Genomic DNA, 21,355 nt, shown 5'->3' with positions numbered 1-21,355 from the left:
TCAGTGCCATCATTGAGTCTGAAGGTTTTAAATAAAAATGTAATGTAATTATAAAGGATTTTTTTAGTGTATTAATGAAAATGTATTAAATATTACTTAGTGTTCATTACAAGAAAAACACCCTGCTAGTAGGCTTTTACACAGTGTTGTATAAGTGTTTACCCCACCCTGTAGAAAATACACTGTGAATGTTAGAATGATTTCCCAACTCTAATCTCTAATCTGTTATCTTTATACTGTGGATAATACAGTCCTTATGAACTTTGACAGCAATCAGAACAATGTTTCTTAGATCCACCCTGAATATTTTCTCAGACTTTTAGTAATTGGAACAACACCCCCTTACCCTGATACTATTTTAAGCTGAATTGTTGTTATATGGTTGATTTGTTTAATAAAAGATGTTTGGGTTTTCATACAAAACAATATACAATATATGAACACACGTTATATAATAAAAACAAAATATGTGACAAACACGTGGAAATAAATTCACATGTATATCTACATTGTTTGTTGTGATTGTAATAAAACCTGGTAATGGTAATAAGAGATTTTCATTTTTACTATAACTGTAGTTACTATTAGTAACTGGGTAGAAAAGTATTCATGTATTACTTCCTAAAACATTGTTTTCCTGTTTTTCAGAGAAAGAGTGAGAGATAGAGAACTAGAAAATACAGAAAAAAAGTATTGAATAAAAACCTTTGGAATTATTAGAATTTCTGTATTATCTGGATGCACTATAGCAGGGGTTCTCAACTGTTCTTAGCCCGGGACCCACATTTTCTCATAGTCATTAAGTCACAACCTACTTTTATAGAATATAAAAAACAAACCAATGTATTTTTGAAAAATAGCCTTTAAAAATGTAAACACCCAAATGCATGCAAAGTAATATTTTTTAATTTAAGTATTTATTTTTTTCAAGCTGTCTGCGACCAGTTGAGAATCACTGCACTATACCACTAAATGTATATTTTTATTTTCTCCAGTTGTAAATCACCAACAAATAAAATTACATTACATACTTAAATATTACAGAAACATCAAAATTCCTCACGAAAATAAAAGGGTCCTGCTGACAACAGGAAACTAAGTATACTGTATATCTTTGCTGTCCAATGAAAAATATCCCACTGTGCAAAAGGACACTGGGCCAGATCCGGTTTGAATTGTGCCGGATCCAGGCCAGATCCTTTTTGCTATCTGGGATGTATCTTCATTTTTGACAATTTTTAGTTTATTACATAATTTGAACAGACAAACCGTCCATTACACTGTGCCAAAATTGTTAGATGAATGGACCAATAGAAATGATCCAAAATGACCTAAAATAAATTATTGCAAGTAAAGAACGTTTTATCTGTCATCTGTAAAGTTGCTGTTTTGGAAATGCATGAAATTTATTGGACAGCAGTGATATGTAACTGTATATGATTTTACTAATAATACATTATATATTTTTTATATATTATATTATTTTTTTCTTTTTAAAGGTATAAAGTTTTAGCAGGAAATCGAGATGTCATGAAATTCACTACTTTAGAATATGAGCATTTGTTATATTCCACACCCCACATAAGTGTGTGTGTTTAATGACGAGAAACGTGAACTGAATTAGTTAGCTAGGATCTAAACAATCGCACTGTCCGATTCCCTGAATTGAGTCAGACACTTTTACGGAATCGGTTCGTGAATCAACCTGAGAATCGGGCCGGGCCAAGCTTCTCAGCTTCCCATCACTCCACTCCAGAGTGCATTGTGGGTACGGAATTCCCTGGGCCGAGGGGCGCCAGTGCGCAGGTCCGAGAGGAAACTCCATGATTTTTTTTGGCACGGAATCCTAAAGGAAAAAATAGGAACTTGAAGTGGGGATTAATTGAAACGGGGCATCACAGAACCGCGATCCGAGTCCGGCGCGTCTCCAGCGGCTCCGCGGGCGAATGGATGCGTTCTAAGCGCTGGATTAAAGAATCGCGGCGGTCTGCGCGGCCGACGACGGAGATCCGCTCGAAATTAAGATCATTTCGGGGCGACAATGCAGCGGGCGCAATAAAACCCAGCTAGCGTTATTGCTCTTTGTTTTTTGGGCAGGACGGACAGAGGGAACCGAGGGAAAGGAGGGGGGAAAGTGGTGAAAAATCGTCCGACGGGGAGGACTTGGAATACAGGCAAACAAACGGAGGCAGTTGCGGGGAAAAGTCTGTCAGAAAGGCTCCTGAGCTCTGCGAGTCCGGAGCTCTGCGGCGGAAAAGGAGAGCAGGAAACTTCATAAACACAGAGAAGAAGGTAGCGTTAGCTAACCTAGCTAACTAACAGTTAGCTATGTGTGTGGTTAGCCTGCCCTGCTAACGTAGACAGGCTAGATAACTTAGCGGGCTGTGCAACTCACACATTTTGTTAATGACTAGTTAGCTATTTATTTAACTCTTTTCCTTGCCTCACTTCACGCTTAAAACTCTGTGCAGACTTTTAATTCCTCTTTAGCATTTCATCTTTAGCCAATTAGCATTATAGCTAGCTTTAGCTAGCTAAATAGCAGATAGGCTGGTTGGCTAGATAGCTAGCTACTTGTTATGGAGGCGCTAGTTTAGCCTAGCTAGCGTTCGTTACCTTAGCTAACTAAGCTTTGGTATCTAACGTTAGCGCACCGTTTTAAACTGACTGATCCGCTCTTTTATCTCCTTAATTCTTTTAGCACTTTGTACAAAGGCAAATTCCCAAAATGCACATTCGTTAGCTAGCTAACGTTATTCACACCAGGATTTAAGTTGCAATTTAGCTAGCTTAGCTAAGCTAACTAGCTATCTGCACTTCTAAAGTATCGTTAAGTTAGCTTAGCTAAGCTAACCCTTCCACTGAAGGGAGTGCTGTGTTTGTTTTTGTCCAGGTTCTTCATTTATTAACGTGCTCTCTGAAGCTAGCTAGTTGATTTCCTCTCATGTCATGGTATACAGTTTTGAGCTTGGACATTTATTTGGACCTTTTCTCCTCTCTCTTTTGTTTTCCACAAGTTTAGCTAGCTAAAAAAGTGAGATTAGTTGCTGTGTTGTGTTGCTAATAGACATAATGTATTAAAGCCTGACTTTTCAGGACGTCAACAATATTTCTAATGTTAAACTGCTGTTTTCTCTTCTCTGTTTGGTTTTCTACAACTTTAACTAGCTAAAAGAGTGAGCTAAGTTGCAGAAATGTGCTGTTAAGAGACATATTAGACTGTATCAGACACTGACTTTTTTCAAGACGTCAAAATTTCTAATTTCTAGTATTAAACTGCTTTATTACAAGCTGCTGATGTACTTTATCTTATTATGACATTGCACTGTTTTTAGATCCATATATTTCAAAATAAAGTATCTTTCAGACTTTAGACTTTAGACGTTTAAACATTTAAACAGTTGATGAAATGTGCTTTTGCAAACATATTGTAGCTTGAGTTTTTAAGACGTTAAACGTAGCTATTCCATAAAGGTCCAGATACGTTTCTTAATATTGATGCCAAACTCTAATTTGAATTTTTGTTCTTAATCTGAGAACATGACAGTTTATTTTATGGTTAAAATCCTGTTTTAACATGACAAATGTTTTAACTTATGACATTTAATGCCATCGCATCTGAACTAGCTCTATGGAACATTTGTTTGAGGCATTTGAATTGTTAAAAACTGTTGGGCCAGATTAGTAAAAGCCAAAAGTACCCTATTTTCTTTTTTCTCAGGGTCTAACCCAGCACACCTACATTCTGTAAACATGGTCATATAAACTAAAACACATTTTCACTCTCCTGTAGTGATCATCCCAGAATGTTTAATATATGATGTCACTTAGGAACTTAACAAGTTAAGTAGGAAAGGATGCCGTAAGGAACTTTACACTATATCTTTTAAAGGACCTGTGACATGTCATAACCATGATGCTGCTAATGGTGCTGATACTAGAGCTACTGCAAACATTGAAATATCAGAACAGCGAACTCTCAAACAGTCTTTATCTGCTAAATCACTTTTCATTTAGCCAAAGAGATGCGGAATTCCAACTGAAGAGAGCTGACAAGCTCCAAAAACACGTTTTAAAAATACTTTTTAGCATGCTTAGTGCAATTATACATTGTTACCAAAACCATACAAACTATCACTTTAAAGTGGATTTGTATAACTGTTGTGACATTGATACATTGTGAAATTGAAAACTGGTGCTAGGTCTGGGTACTTATCTTAATAATAATAATAATAATAATAATAATAATAATGTGTAAAATGTTTTTACAAATTATTGTTTTTGCACCTTGTCAGCTTTATAGTTAATAAGAAACAGATAAAAATAAACAAAACAATAAATAGTGACCATTATTCGACAAGCCAAACACAACAATGGCATGAACAAACTTGTCAAAACCTTAAGGGGAACCAAAACTCACAAGGGGGTAAATGGTGTAAGATCAACGTAACAGCACATATGTCCATTATTATCTATTGGTGTACTGATCGTTGATATCAAAAAAATATTTTTACATGAGAGGCCTTCTTAACTTTAAATAAGTCATTTTAAAGCATTTCTGTCTGTCCATTGATCATCTAAAAAACAACTTTCAGGTTATGTCATAAAAAAGAACAGGTAAAATTGAGATACTTGGGGCTTTTGTTCGACAATAAAGTGGTTCGTGTCAAAGTTTGTGTCAATAAAGTGGTAATAACAGTAAATCTGAATCCGTCCCGTTATATATCCAAGTGGTGATGCATTAGGTTGCCACAGAAATACACAGTACTGTAGATTGAAGGTGTGAAGTATAGCAGCTGCCGGGAATTGAGGGTATGCCACTGGTTTTAGGGCAGGTACCAGGATATGCCGACTGATAGTCTCCTGGTATTTTTCTACACTTTTGCACTCTGCCATGTAACTGCAGTTGTTTTTAACTTTTGCTTTAGTTTGCTTTAGAATTTGGACTGCAGCAAATGGAGACACTGTCTCCTGCCTGTCGTCCAAACAGGAAATTCTGTGACACCTTTCACACCTTTGCTTAGCCACACTTCTTCTCACGCTCTTCCCTGTGTTTCTTTTGTAAAAGAAGGCAATCCTTAGAATGACGGCACACAGGATTTACTTACACTTTCCTACAGCAAATTTTCTTTTTTTCCTACTGATCCAGTGTATTTTCAGTACTTTTCAGTACGTTGTGTATAAGTTTATGTAAAACGTGATTATTTCTGCAGGAATTACTATGGCAAGCTGCTTTCCTAATTAATCAATCCAAGCACTGTTTTATATGACCCCCGAATTTGGTGTTCCTTCTTTGTGGATATACTATGGTATTTTTGGAGTAAGAAGAAATTTTTGGAAGAATTTCTGAAGAACATTTCTTTAAACTAATCCTGTTGTAGCTCAGCCTTTTCCAAAAAATTCCTCCACGTTGTTTAGTAAAGCATCTTTTATGTGAAATGAACTACTGTGAAGTATTAATACACTGTTACATGCTGGTAAAAATATCATTCTCTTTGTTTCAGATTGCCTCTTCAAGACAAGACAGAAGATCCTGAACGCAGAAAAGAAGAGAGGAATTGTCTGTTTGGCTGGATTTGTGTTCAGTTGTTTTTAGCTCTGGTAACGCTATCTGAGATGTCCTCACAGGGGTGGATTTCATTGACTGTGCTGACTCAGGCTGTATAAAGATGAAAAGGTACTGTAGAAAATAAACTGCGCTGTTGCATGGTTTACTTGTTCATGTTGAAGGTATGATCTAGCAGAGTTGCTAAACCTGGTCCATAACTAGGTTTTTGCTCCACAGTAGCAATATGGAGAGAGGAGTACATATGCTGAACATTTTTATTTTCAAATTGTTAAAATGGATATTTATTTTAAAAATGGGTAGGCTCCCCTTTAAGGCTGGAATGCAGTGCTCCAGTCTGACAGTTTGGCATTGATTGATTTTGCTTGAGCTTCCAGACACAAGCATTTGTGTGTTGCCTTCATGAGTTAGGCATGTTTGAGTTCAGTGCAGGCTGAAATGGGTTGAGGAATAAGTATTTGAAGTTCAGTGACATGTGAAATTTAGATAAAACACTAGGTTATCAGTTTCAAGTTAATTAATTTGGCTGCTATCGCAATTTTAATGTTATCAGCATGAGACCTTTCTAATATATTAAGGTATCATCAAAATTCAGTTGAGTTGATCCTAAGACAATGGTATTGTGATTGTTTTCTTGCTAAACTGTATAACTTATCAAAAACACAGTATAAATTTTTAATTGATAGTTTTCATGTAAAGATTTGTTGTTGGTGGTCTTTAGTTCTTACAGCTAGAGAGTAGTGTTGTTCTATGTGTTCAGATCCCTCTGTTCTGTTTATTCAGATATAATGCAAATTATCCTGTGTGTTTAATGTTACATCAGGTTTCCTGAAATGTGATATAACATCTCACAATATATCGCCTTATATTGAGTCATATTTCCTCTGTAGTGATGAATTGCTTAAAGTGACACCGCTCACTTTTAAGTTTTGTGCAAAACATAATTTACTCACTTCCTTCTCTGGAGTGATTATTTGACATCTGCTTAACTGCTGAACATTAATGTTTTACTCATATCTGAAGGATTTATAAGCTAAATGTGTGGATCTGCAGGAGCTGGATGCGAGGTAGCCGAAAATGACGGGGGGCAGTGAGAATGCAGCAGGAGAAAAAGATGGTGGTCCAACGCTCACCGCTCAGGTCCCTGTTGGCTGGCAGAGAAAAGTGGAGGATGGGGCTGTCGCTTACGTCAGGTAATTTTGCACTCGTTTTGCCCTTTCTTTCAAGTTCTTCTGTGGCATCCTTCAGAGAGCATGTGAATCGGCAAACAGATGTGTGTGGAAATAATTTCCATTAAATTATTCATGGAATAATCATGTACTGCCAAAAATAGAAGGACAGTTTTTAGTACAGCATCAACAAAGTGTTTTGCATAACACCAGGGTGCCCACTAACACAAAGTCTGCATATTTACCCAGCCTTCTGTTAGAGAACTCTCAATAGTCCTGAACTGCAGTATTGGTGGCTTTATTTTAATTTCATTGCTTTCCATCTTTTAGCCCAAGTGGTACAGTCCTGTGCTCTGTGGAGGAGGTGAGGGTGTATCTGCTGACGGACAGCACATGTAAGTGCGGACTGGAATGCCCACTTGTCCTTCATAAGGTAAGATCCCAGTTTTTTTTTTTTTAAACAGTCTTGTGCTTCAGCCAAGTTAAAAAAAAAACATACCTTGTTCATATTGTGTGTGCAGCACTGTCTACAATTGCTGCATGTATAAATGACTTTCACCTGGTAACCTAACTAACCAATTGTCAAACCTGTTGAACCATGTGGACAAGCTGACACTTCTTCCCACAGTTTTTCACTTTCATAACTTCAATTACTGACACATCAAACAAACAAACAAGAAGTTGTTTCATAAACCCTAAAATAAAGCCCTGTGGGACTAAAAGGATGACTGATAAGTCAATTATAAATGTAGGGTTTTCTGTGTTTATTAATGTATCAAGTTACTAAACGTTTCTTAAGAGTGTATGCCAAGTTATCCTAAATAAAGCTGGAAAAGCAACACTCCCAAAGTATGGATGAAGCATCAAGCTGTTAACTGATGGACCCTCAATTTATTCAGATTTATTGACGCCAAGCACAGATTGTTATTGTATATGTCCTCAGACTGTTGTACATGTAGAACTTGTGGTATGTGTTACTCTCCTGTAGTCATCAAATTCTTACTAGTTTATGTCTAAATCAGCTTGTCAAAACACTACTGTAGATGGACAGTCTTAATGATTAAATTCAATCTTAATTTCTTCACGTATTTAATCATGAAGTAGTTTTGGTCAGTTTTTAAGAAGCACAGTGTTATTTTAAAAAAGTGTAGAGCTTCAATGTGTTAAAAATGATAAAATATAGCTGTTAAATCTTTTAAAATAAATTTAATTGCAGTATTATATTGTGGTCTGTATGTGTAACTCTCTTTCTTTCTCAATAGGTTTTCAACTTTGACCCTGCTGCAGTGGTTCAGGCTCCAAGTCATCAGTCGGGGAAAATAGAAGAGGACATGACGAAACTCTGCAACCATCGCAGGAAAGTGGTCGCTATGGCTGCTTTGTGCCGGAGCATGCAGAGCTCCCAAATTCCATTACCGGCTCATGGTACAGGTATGCCAGTCCTCATTCTTCAGTACTGAACGTACATTTCACACAATACTGCTAAAAATAGTGTACTTGGCCTTTTTTGCCCAGCAACTGTTTTTTTTTTGTGTACATTGGTCGTAAGCTTTGCTAGTGATTGATGTAACGCAGTGTCTTAGAAGTTGTTGATTGACGAGCTTACAAATTATTTTATTTATGTTATGTCGAATCGAATGCAAATATGAATCAGTGATTCAAAGTTATTTAAAAGCCCATGCATTGATATCAGGCTCTGAGCTGGTGTATAAACAGCCCCAGGGAAACTCAGAGACGGTAAAGAGCTCACCTCAGACACTGGTATACAAACGTTTTTTGCAATCTGGGTTTTTAAAATTACTCAAAGAATCGCTTCATCCCTACATAGAATGTACACGTCCAGTGCTCTAGGACCCAGACGAGTGCTTATTCATTGATTTATGAAATCATTTGTGATTGTGTGTTTTTTAGGGAGTGTTGTCGTGTGCTCAGTGGATGGCAGGGAGCCGAGAGGGTCCATAGTGGCTCGTGGAGACATGGGTCACTGCACTTACCTGACCCAGCCGAGACTGAACCAGCCCAGACCCAGCAGCAGTAGCAGCTTTCCTGTGCCCTCCCCTGTTTCTCTCCTACAGAATGGATCTGTCTCTCAGCCTACCTCTGTACTGACTTCAGATCAGAGCTCACCATTAAAGAGGCCGCATGCTCAGTCACCAGGGCTCAGCATAGCTGCTTATGGGAAGCAGCAGTGGAGCCCCCATCCTGCCATTTCCCAAGCCATCCTCCAACGAGCACCTCACAAGCCCCCTTCTCCCAGCACTATGAAATTCGACACACATACGCCTGCGTACCAGCAGGATCTACCCATCTCCTTTTCTTCTCCCCCTTCATCGTCATCACCTGTATTTAGCAGGGCAGGGCAGTCCCATCTGCAGGGAACAATTGTGAAATCTCCTTCTCCTCTTTCGGTCTCTTCATCCCCTTCTCGTGCTCGGGACTCATTCTCCCCACATCAAAGGTCTCGTCATTCCTCCACCTCCTCTCTTTCTGAGGGAGCTCCAGGTTCTGTTCTCTGTCATGCTCAGGGGGTTAAACCACCCCAGTCTCCTCTGCACTCCAGCCATCCTTCTTCACCCAAACTTCTTCTGCCCCATGCTAGCCCATGCCTTCGCCAAGAAGGCGTTTTCCAGCAGTACAAAGAGTGCAGCACAAACACCAACATCAACTCCACCCAGCATCATAATGCACTCAGCAACCAAAGCAACCTTCACGCACCGCAGAATCCACAGTTGGCCCATAGCAGCCACTGCGACAGGAGGAATGGGTCAGGGGCCCCAGGTTTGCTGGGTCTCCCTCTGGGTCAGATCCTCTGCCAGCAGAAGAGCCAGCAGCAGCAGCACATCAGCAGCTCGTTCCCAGCCAGCAGCCTTCTGTCAGCAGCCGCCAAAGCCCAGCTGGCCAGCCAGAAAAGCCAGAACCAGTCCGGTGCTGCTGAAGCAACGGCCGCACTCCCCGTTCTGGACAAGGACCAGCAGTCAAAGGTATTGATTAGCACTTTAAACAGTAGCCTTCATGCTCCTGCAGGCCGAGCTCAGTCTTTGACAGCCTTCTTGCTTCCTCACTCTTCTTCCATTTCCATGACCCCGCACACGCTGACGGAGAAAACGTTACGCCGCAAACGCCAGCGTCGCTCGCCTACTGTGCTTAGCATGCTAAAAGAATCGCAGATGAATCGGACCACAGGAGATCAAACTGCTTCTTCCCTGCTTGTCCCTTCCCCCTCTTCATCCTCCTCTTGTAGTTCTCCTCCTCCCCTCCCTCTCTCAGAGAACCACCTCATAAACTCCCGGCTTTCTGGTGCTCCTCCGGCCTCTTCCAACAGTGTTGTGAGGCAACCAGAATGGGAGGAGGGAAAAAAGACTGTACTTGCTAACCCCCTTCCTCTCTCATCTCCCTCTGCTTCTTCCCAGCCTCTGTCCGCCCTGCTGCAGCTCCTCAGCATGCAGAGTGCCCAGAATGCCAGCCAGTCCAACAGTACCACGACACCTGCTGTGCCAAGCAGACAGTCTATAGCGTTGCCTCCTTCATCACCCAATCCCATCACCTCCCAAACACCCAACTATGACAGCCATGTCCACATGCAGCAGCAATCTCAGCACCATAACTTGGTGCCCTCTCTGGATCATCTTGCTCAGCTGCCAACTTCTCATCCCATTCCTCTGATGAGTGAAGACACAGACGGAGCTGCAGTAAACCTCAAAACAACACCAAACACTGGTGTTCTAAACTTGAGCCAGCCACACCTAGGCAAAAGCGCAGGAGCCGAGACTTCCGTTAACAGCCAGACCCCTGGAGTGATGAGCCAGCCTAACTCAGCCAGCTGCCTGCGTTCTCCCACCCACCCAGAGAAAAGCTGTGCGTCCAAACCAGGGGAGATGGACTCAGATCACAACATTTACCAGACAAACCAGCCAAACCAGTCTAGCCACAACCACCCTATAGAGAATGAGGGTAAGTGTGAACAAAAATTGATATGTTTTATATTACTTGGTTTGCATCTAGAGCTTAGCCTGAACTCGTAAAAATACATGTCACATAACTCTGTCATAGCCTACGTGTATTACTTCATACACTACATGTCTTAGTCGTGTGCCCCTGCGCCTTAGCTTGATGTGCACCTCCCCAGAAATGTAACTAAATGTCGCACAACGTGGATAGCAACAGCTGTGATTGGCTGCTGAGCCTCATGTTCCCATCCACACCTGCATGCCTTCACAGTATAAACTGAGGATGCTTACAATAGTATAGGCCATTTGTGCAAGCTATGCAGTAGACTCTACGTTTACTCCTTTCAAGAAGTTGGCCCACACTTAGGGCCGTCTCACTCTCGTAGTAGAAATTTAATAGATTACATAGCAGTAACCAAATAATTAATTTCTGTTATTAAGGTTCTTAATAATAATAGTTCTTAATCGCAATTACTGAATTAATTATTGAATTGAGTTCCTGAGGTTTAAAAGAGTGAACTGACTGAATGTATCTCCCCTGCAGGTCCTGTACTACCAGAGGAACCTCAAAACTTGGAGACTAGACTGCTTACAGGCTGTGATCCAGACCCTAGCCTTCCCCATCCCCCTGCCCCTACTGCTCCCTCAGCTGATCTCCCTGGCTCTCCAACTGACCCCACAAACGCCCTGCAGTTGGCCGAGTCTTTCCCATTCATGACGCAAGAACAGCTGCTCCAGCTGCTCTCCTCTACTGCCGGTTTGCCCTCCCTTCTTCCCCCTTTCTTAGGCTCTCTGCCTCTGGGACTCTGGACAGGCGGTCAGCCACCTACCACAGGAAATGTCACCCAGCCGCCGCCACCGACAAACAACCTCCTCAGCCAGGCTCCTGCCCCACTCAACATTCTGCCTTCCACTCTCGGAGCTCAGGGGGAGTTCCCCTTGAACCTCATAAGTCTTCTCAATCCACCGGCTCCAGCTCCAGGGCTTGAGGTTGGTGAGAAGAACCCCGGGCTGCAGGCTCTGCTCATGGCGTCGTTGCTCCTTGGGCAGAACCCTGCTGCCATACTGCCATTACCCGGACTCAATCTGGAGCTTCCACCCCCGCAGCAGGTATTTGGGGAGGGAGTGTCTCTAGAGAAGACCCCTGCTCCTCTGCTGGACTCTGTGCTGATGGGGCCAGGGCTCCTAGAAGCTCTGCAGGCTCTAGCTCCCCCCGCAGACGGCCAGTCACTTCTGCTCTCCGCCCAGCTTACTCCTCCCCTTCCTCCTGCCTTCCTGTCCCTCAACCCCACCTTGCTGGCTGCAGCTCTCGCCCAGGCAGAAACCCTTCCCAACCACACACCATCCCCCCCGCCTCACACTCAGGTACACTTATGCGTGCACTACTGCTGATTGCATGCCCTGTGTACGTACATGCACACTTATAGACACACAGACACACACACATCTCCATACACAGTGTTGCATGTATGTCTGCATGCTGTAGGTATCTATGTTATCTTTTCAGGTTCTGTAAGGTTTTGTAGGTGAAGTGCTGTGTGCTAAAGTTGATCTCTGTGATCTCTGTGCTGTATAGGGGAGTCTTTCCAGCCCTGCTTTGGTCTCTACCTCTATGTCCTGTACCCCTCTGTTGCCTGTCTCTGGGCAGGAGGTGTGTGACTCACTGACCGAGCAGGAGAAGACCAACACCCAGACGCCACCTCCATTTCTGCCTCCACTACTCCCTCCCGGGGTCCTTGGTGAGTAACTCTTAAGTAGCACATACTGCTAAGATTCTGTATTATTTGTATGATGCTGATGCTAAGCCTTTAGAACTGCTGATGAAGAGTCCATGAGAAAGAGCTTATAAAAGTTATTCTCAAGTTTCTCATTGGGCTGTCATCTATGAATGTTCTCAATCTCTCTCTTTTTAGCACCTCACGGTATCAGTTTTTCTTATGTCTATTGGAGCAGTTCTGTTCCCAGAACTAATTGTGGGACTAATTTCTAATAGGCACAAATGACTGGAAGATTCAGTATCTCAAGATTCAGGAGTCTTGTACTGTAATTTTAACAGCAACTCTGTTTTTAACAGTTCTATAAAACCAAGTGGAATGGAGTTGTCTTTTTTGCCCATGTTGTTCAGCTTTGACATGACCTTGATTTCAGTGAATTTCAGCTTCACTGTGTCGGGTTTCTGTACTGTATACTAATATTTTTTTTGTATTAAAACAGGGTTCTTGAAATTAAGAGATTATTAAATGTCACATTAAGATTCATCGTGTGTAAGGACTATAGAAGGCCTAGTTTGAACAAGGATACTTATACAGCATGAAGGACAGTCATTAGCATAATTGGTTGCATAATAAGTTACTGTTTGATTTGGGTTATTTTTAAAATGCCACTCATTTCAGCGGTGATGATGGGACTCTTTCGGATCAGGGCAAATTACCTATGAAACTTTCTAATCCTAGTTTTGTCTTTAATTATTTATATTGTAATATATTTTTGTAATAAGGCAGTCATCAAAAATAAAAAGCATAATGAACGTTTTACTTTACTAGATAAATAAAAAGTTGCCATGTTTGCACTTCTACCTTTGTGATATGGATATTCACTAGGGAGGGGGGATATTGATATTGTGATGTACATGTGCAATATTTAGTGCGATGTCAAATTACATTTTTAAAAGCATTTTTGCTTCTTAATGCAAAGAAATATTATACTGTTCATATTTTACATGACAGTACAGTATCAGTGCAGTAACAGTATAGTATCTGTCTAATACTATTTATTCTACTCCAATAATTGATGCATAGTTTGCATCATTATTATTGTAACATTTTAGATCACTGACCTATAAAAAAACAACATATCTCAGAACAACAAAATAACACAATTTAAATTTTCCTCACTGTCACACTAATCAAGGGGACTAGCACAGTAGTTGATGCTAATTGTGTTTTTGGTAAATATCACTGTGTTAACCTGCTTGTTGTTTTGTTTCTGTGTGCAGGTGATCTGACTGCTCTGGGGAATATTAACAGTCTGCACAGTTTACTTGGAGCAGGGCATTTACTGCTGCCCCAGGCTCCCTCTCTGGGCATGCCACTGCCACAGAACCAGGCTGGCCTCAACCCACTCACCTGTCTGCAGGTAAACCACTTAACATGTTCAAAATGTTATATTTACTCTGTGAACATTGCCCCTCATTTACAGTCACTGACTCTGTGCTTTATATGACACAGGGATAAAGTAAATAGCAAACCATTGACAAATGAACTGAGAAATTATACCTTCAGAAATGTACTATTTTAAAGACTTTCCTAAAATCTGCTTCTTTGGCGATGTCTGCTGACCAAATACAAGTACATATGTAGTAAAAGCTAGTATTTTGAAAATTACTGTTTTGCGTGTCTTGTGCCGTTCACTGGTGGATACAGTCTCACTATACTCTGGATTTAAATGTTTAGCGTAGGATATTCTTTGGATGTGACACAAAAATCGCTGTTAATCCTTCTGGTTCATCAAATCCGCCTGCTGATTATTCTTCCCACAGCATACAGAACATTCCTCAAACACAACAGAAACATTATGACACCATTATCTTTGTTAAACAACATATATTGCCTCTAATGCAAATAGTGTGTGTGGCTTAATTTGTATGTTTTTAAGGCAGATTTGAGGAAACCATAATATAGTGCATAATGAAGATCTCATTGACTTCTTGGACAAAACATTGCACCATATCAGTATCATGTTTCTGTCATGATTAGGGCTGCAGCATTTATTCAACCTGATTAACTATGTTGATTTAAACAAAATGTTGACTCCAACTTTCAGTGTCGACTGATCTTTAATTTGTAGCTGAACTGAACAAAAATCCTGGGGACACAACCACAATGGGCTGCTCAATCACCAGACATTTATAAAGTACTAGAGGTCTAGACTTGAGTAAATGTACAAGTGCTCTACATTTTTGTATTTAGATATTGCAAGTAGTTTCTTGTAAAATGTAGTAGTGAATAAGTAAAAGTACAGTACTGTGATATTAGTGTAGTTATTACAGAAAGGTGTGGAAAGTTCTCAGAGTGAAAGAAAGCAGAACAGGAGCAGTGTGATCTTATAAGATCAGCTTAATCTCTTGATTCACTTAATGATGAGGATCTTCATCAAACCCACTGACAGTGCAGAACATCTACCGCTCTGACTTTAGTGATAATGTGGGTTTGAAATGTTTACAACATTTTTATAATTGTATTGAGTTACTCTGATACATTTTTTTTATGTGCTACATTGTTAAAGTATTAAACTCATCCAAAATATGTAGTAAAGTAAAAGTGGAAGTAGGAAATAAATAATACTCCAGTAGATACAGATACTGCATTTTAGAACTTAGATACAGTAGTGAAGTACTTCTACTTCATTACAATACACCTGTCACTTACATCACACTCAACTTACATATTTTACTAAATGTCAAATAGCACTTCTAAGCATTTACACGGCATTTAAATTCCGTGTTATATCATTTTGATGCGATAGAGGAAGCTAGGAACATGAGCTGTACCACAGGAAGCAGAGATATGGAGGTCATGACTAATCGACTAATTGCACAAATAATCGTTAGATTAGTTGACTACCCAAATAATAATTTGTTGCTGTCCTAGTCAGGAAGGTGTGTGAGCATGTTTGTCGATTTTTGCAATTAATAAAATGTCATTTACTTTCATGTTCCAGCTGTCAATGGCTCCAGCACTCATGGGGGAGAAACCACTGGCTCTACATGAGACGAATCAGACGCAGGAGGACATTCCTCCCTCTCAGTTGTCCCAGGACTCCCTGCTCAATCCTGGACATGTTCAAACACCCGCTCAGCAGAGGGAGGAGTCAGCAGGGGTGACCGAATCCGGTCTGTTGGATCCTTACGGTTCCTTCATGGACACCATCTACACTTCCTTTCTGCAGGTCAGTGGGCGTGGCTCTGAGGGAGGAACTGACTCCACCCCACTCTCGTATCCCGAACTCCCACCCCTCCTGCAGCAGCCCAGCGGCCCGCCCTCCCTCAGCCCTCGCCGAGCATGCTCAGTACACAACCCTGACCTGTCCCGGCTCAGCATGGAGGCGGCCCAGTCTCCGGCCCGGGGAACACCAAAACTCACAGAGGACCCCTCCACCCCACCGCCCAGCAAACCTGCAGGAGCAGACGCCTGCCCCGCAGACGCACCCCTACACCTCACCTTCATGGAGGAAGCCAAGACCGACGGCTCTTCCAAACTCTGCGTCTACAGCAATGGAATCGGCTCAGGGGTCGGGGCGGGGGATGATGAGGACGAGGATGATGAAGAGGATGATGAAGTAGAAAGGCAGCCACAGGGCTACTTAAGCCCCAGGGAGAGGGGGACCAGTGACACGATGGATCAGACCATGGGTAACGCAGACACGGAGCAGGGCAGGGTGAGTATTTGTGTTGGGAACTGACCACAGGCAAAGTGCTTTGGGGTTGTTGGTTCTAATTCATTTCTTATTTTAGGTATAAATAAGAGGCTGCACGATATATTGTTTAAGCATAGTCATCGCGATGTGCGCATGCGCAATATTCACATTGGACATGCAATAATCACAGGCCGTGCAATGTCACTTAAGGCAATTAAATCAAACACGTCATGTTGCAATGTTTTGATTTTTGACACTGTAAGAAGATACACAGCGCTGTCTCTGTGTCTGTGTGAGTAACAGGCTGCTGCTGCCTGAGAAGCGTGAGGAATAGTGCGATAGTGAAAGGGGGGCGGGGTGGTGCAGGAGTAAACACAGGGTAACTGCATGGCCTCTGTCCACATGGTTGGGCACGTGCTTGTAAACGCAGTTGTCGAAAGCTCTGCACCTTAGTCCAGCACAGTTTTGTGCAAATATTTCCAGTTACAGCTGAATTCATACTTTTAATCCCCTTTAAAAAAAACAAATTTAAATGCCTGGTTAAAGGGCTGTATTGCTGTTTTCCTCTGGTTTCGAGTGCTTGGTGCTGTCTCAGCTCATGATCGGTCCGGAGGTGAGAGAGCGTGCAGGTGGGGGCGGGGCTGGTGACGTCATCAGCCCTGCATTGTTTAGTATCACAATATATATCTTTAAAAAAAGAACATTTGCAATATCGTGCAGCCCTAGTATAGAGTCCTGAAACATAGGTGCCTGAATTATTTAGTTATAGTGTATCCGTTTGAAAATAGATTTAGACTTTCTCTTCATAAAAGAAATTAAAAATCTTGTTGTATTCTGTTGAACCGACAGGGCTTTAGATTTTTTGTTGTTGTTGAATCGTTAAGACAGTAGTGTAAAAAATGTTCTCCTTGTCATTAGTCCTTAGTAAGTGTGTTTTTAATAACCATTATTTATTTATTTATATAGATCAAAGGTCATTACAGACGATCAAATTTAAAGCTGGTCACTGATAGACCCATTGATTAGTAATTTATCATTTAAAAGAGAAAATGAATGAAAAGTGAAACATACTGTGCTATCAAATGAAAGGATGTTCTCTGTTTTGTGTTCTGTGGTTTATGTACTATAATGTAATATCCATAATGTTGAGGACAAATGTATTTTCCTTGATCTGCTTCTCTGCTCCACAGTTTAAACTTTAAGTTTCTTGTTGAAATGATAACACATTTTACACAATTCCTCTCATAATGAGGCACCATATGGTGTTTATTATTACTGAGATGTGTTCCACTGCTTTATTAGACACAGTACATTAAGATATCGCAAACAGCAGAACTTTGTGTTTTTTAGTATTCAAAGGAGAAATCTGGTGTGAAATGGACTTGGGTTGTAGTGAAACATGATAATGAGTACAAACTTTTTGTCTAATAGCCCACCTCCGTTCTCCCTAAGCATTCCAAAGTACAGCACTTTTAGCTGATGTTTCAGCTAAACAGGCTTACAATGCTAGTGATGGGGGCATAGCATTACTTTCACCAATAACAAGCTCAAAGTAGCTCATTGCTTCATTGGTAGAATTCTAATAGCCTTAATATTTAAAACCAAGGCACTGAGAACTTGCATTGTGGACATATAGTTTACAAATAGGATAGGGGACAGATTGCAAAATGAATTCAGTGGAAATGCAAGAATATTATGCAATATTATTAAATTAATATTTTGCAACCTGTTATCAGAGCCCTCAGATTTCTACCAATAAAGTGAAGCTACTTTGAGCTTGTTAAATACTAATTTCTTTGCATGGGTAATACTATGCCACTATTGGGAGCATCAGGTAAAAGCGCTGTATTTTGAAATGCATGGGGATAATGGAGGTGGGCTATTCGACGAAAGTTTGTACTCGTTATGATGTTATGATATTATGATAATTCACTACAGCCGTAATCCTTTCACACCAAATTTCCCCTTTAAACAACAGTAGAAAACTATTAAATTCTGAGAAAATCCCAGAAGCTAAATCATTTTCTGCTTAGGTCTTTGCTGGTTTTACTTTTATACATTGTCAATATTTATATTAATTTGCTAATTCAGTGATTATACCAATCCAATAATGAGTTGATTACAGACATGATTAATAGATATATTCAAACTGAATACTTAATTACTAGTTAACCAGTCAGTGTTACTCTGAAAGACCTTCTGATTAAGTCAACATGAACCTTATCTTTCTTTGGCGCAGGCTACAGAAATACGTACAGGCGCCAGAAGAGGGAGAAAGAGAAAGCAAACGTGAGTATGATTATAAATGAGGAAAATAAATCACTGTTTATTGTTTCCATTCTTTAATATTTAATATCTTGTGTCTCTTTGTGTTAGGCTGCAGAGAGGAACGGAGATTCCAGTAGAAATTGACAGCATCATAGAAGAGCCTGCAGCTACGGTAAGCTGCAGCTGAAAAACTCTGACACTGTGTACAGTACCAGTCAATATAAAGTTTGGGCACACATTTTCATTCTTAGTTTAATTTATTTTCTACATTGCAGATTAATATTAAAGACACAAAAACAATTAAGGGACACGTATGGAATGATGTAGTAAACAGTAAAAACTGGTCTACTGAAATCTATGCTCAGCTTGCATAAATATTGATAAATATCCTTTTTTAACACAGTTTACAATTTTTATACTGACTGTGATTAAACCTAAATAAAATGCAGTTTGTGGACTTTACTTGCGTGTGTGTGTGTATAGTGAACATTAATATATTTAACCATAGAAAAGTAATTTGTCAAATTACATATATATATATATATATATATATATATATATATATATATATATATATATATATATATATATATATATATATATATATATATTTATTAGTAAGCAACATATTAAAGTATCATTCTGTAACAAGAATACAACTTTTTTTATTTATTTTTTATTTTGCTTTTAGTGGAAGTCTGTTTCTATGAATATGTGATTAAAATTTAAATAACTACTGCTAGATTCACATTATTTCAAAAGGTGAGATATAGTTCATTGAAAAAAAAAAAAGTATTGAGCTTGGGTCGGGACACAGCTCCCCGAATCGGTCCTTAGTCATTTATTTAGCGAGAGATAAAACTCTGGATACTAGGTTAAAATAAACTTTAAGAGCAGTAACTACATCCCTGTAAATATATTAATACTGCAGCTTAAAGGATTATAATTATACACACTGTACTGAATGTATTTGTTAACTGTGGTTGATTTGAATACTGTAATGCCTCTTAATGATTCAATAATAACATACTGTAAATTGGTATTAAACTTGTGCTTAACTTGTACAGTAGAGCTTCTAATAACTATATCTCTTTAATACTAAAACATTGAGTATTTGAGGTTTGTTGATAGTGTTTATGAAACTATTTAAAATATTTAGTTTTGTGAAGCAAGCTGTATTAAAGGTGTTGGTGTATCTCTTTTTAAGGTCTGTTTTACATTTAAGCTAAAGAAGTCTAATTCCCTCATATGTTGTGTAATTTTGTGGGACAAATTAAACCCAATATTAATCAAAACCTTCATTTAAAGACGTAGTATTTTACATTATATGTACTGCTAACAGTAGAGTCACAAACCTATATTAAAGCCCAGTAGTGCAAAAAAAATATATAATAAAATAAAATAAAAATACTGTAAAACCATCAGAATCTTGAAAAATACTGTGATGCTCAGCACTGCTATAGTATACAAGGTTTCCTCTCTGACTCTGATGATCTGTATCTCTTCAGAGAATGTGCCTATAATAAATAGATAGACCCGGCGGGAAGAGCTCATCAGCTCGAGCGTTTATGTTTAGTCGTGTGCATGTAAACAGGATGCATCACAAATGATTCTGACTTCAGGGGATGTTTGTGGAAGACAACAGCAGGTGTGTGGTAATTCATTTCTAATCCTGTTTGTTTTGTGTGACACAGATAGCACTGCCGAGGCCGGCGAGAGCTGCGAGAGGGAAGCGGCGGCGCGTAGTCAGATAGACGTTCCAACCAGAGCCCTTATCCTACTGTACTTTACCCGCCAACACCAGCACTGTCACTATGGCAACACCACAAGGGCGCGTCAGGGGCGACTGCGCCGCACTGTGAGGACCTGCAGAACAGTGTCTGTCTCTCCAGAAGCCCTGTTACCTCACTTCCATTCTCCTCCTGCTCTCCGTCGCTCTGTTACCATTCTCTCTCTGACCTCTGCCTTCTAGTTCCGCATCTGTAGTGACAGTGATGTGAACAGTATTAGTTCTGGAACTGGCTTGTGAACACTACTACACTCAGATTCACTCCAGCTAAACTTTAGTGCGGTGTATTGTGTGCGTGCGTATCTGGTATGTGTGAATGTGTGGTGTGTGTGCGCTTGTACACATTTCATACATTTTTCACGGCAGAAAATGGAAATTGGATGCTTGAAGTTTGTTTTCATCATGTTTGTCTCAATTTATTATGGTCCTACACCACCCTCTATCTGCCAATCACTGTTACTGCACTATAGCTTCCTTCCTATTAGCCATCATGCTGGATGGAGTAGGTTAGGGTTCCATCTAAACTTTGACCAAAAGGAGATATAAATAATAACTGGCTTTTCATTGCTTTTGTGATAATCTTAAGAACCTCACACTTTTCAAAGGACAAAAAGCTACAAGAAAAAAAAACAAGTCAAACAACCTCATGAGTAGAATTTCAGTCCCTACACACAGCTGGGGGTTGTGTGTGTTTGTGCGTGTGCACGTGTGTATGGGAGTAAAGTATGTACTGTGTGTGTGTGTGTGTGTGTGTGTGTGTGTGTGTGTGTGTGTGTAAGTTGCGGGGTTGGGGTCTGATACTGTGATCAGTGGCGGATTCTGCACGGATGGACAGAGCCGTACCTCTAGCGCTCCGTTAAGCCTGAAACCCGGCTGCCACTTCATCAACGCAGGCACAAGAATATTTAAGTAATGGTTTAAAGTAATAATGAGGATGATTATGCAATTTTACTAATGAATTTTATGTAAATATGTACAGTTTTAGTATTTTATTTTGTACACTTTTTTAGGAAAAAAATGATCAATTTGTAAAGTATTTCTTCCTCAGAAAAACTCCTTTCCTTTCCCATATTTACGTTTGATTTGTAAAGAGAATACTTTGTAAGTTGTGAGCAGTAGCATTTCTTTTTTTTTTTTATGGGAGTTGACTTTTTATTTAACAAATTAAAACGTTTACCAAATTCTGAGTACATCTCTTGGT

At 40.0% G+C, this 21,355-nt stretch overlaps 1 protein-coding gene across 1 annotated transcript; it reads left to right on the top strand.

The window, feature by feature from the left end:
• Positions 1-1,752: 1,752 nt before the first annotated feature.
• mbd6 (methyl-CpG binding domain protein 6) lies at positions 1,753-21,346 on the top strand. Its single transcript, XM_007253406.4, has 13 exons — positions 1,753-2,292; positions 5,505-5,677; positions 6,620-6,759; positions 7,066-7,168; positions 7,998-8,166; positions 8,647-10,686; positions 11,227-12,047; positions 12,259-12,421; positions 13,678-13,817; positions 15,402-16,118; positions 18,337-18,386; positions 18,474-18,537; positions 20,060-21,346. Exons 3-13 carry the CDS (start codon positions 6,644-6,646, stop codon positions 20,117-20,119), a joined length of 4,443 nt encoding a protein of 1,480 aa, XP_007253468.3. The 5' UTR covers positions 1,753-2,292; positions 5,505-5,677; positions 6,620-6,643; the 3' UTR covers positions 20,120-21,346.
• The last annotated feature ends 9 nt before the right edge of the window (positions 21,347-21,355 follow it).

The sequence above is a fragment of the Astyanax mexicanus genome, chromosome 5, assembly GCF_023375975.1.
Source record: "Astyanax mexicanus isolate ESR-SI-001 chromosome 5, AstMex3_surface, whole genome shotgun sequence".
NCBI classification, from domain to species: Eukaryota; Metazoa; Chordata; class Actinopteri; order Characiformes; family Acestrorhamphidae; genus Astyanax; species Astyanax mexicanus.
The sequence above is the reverse complement of the archived record's forward strand: the minus strand, read 5'-3'. Positions and strand labels throughout refer to the sequence as shown.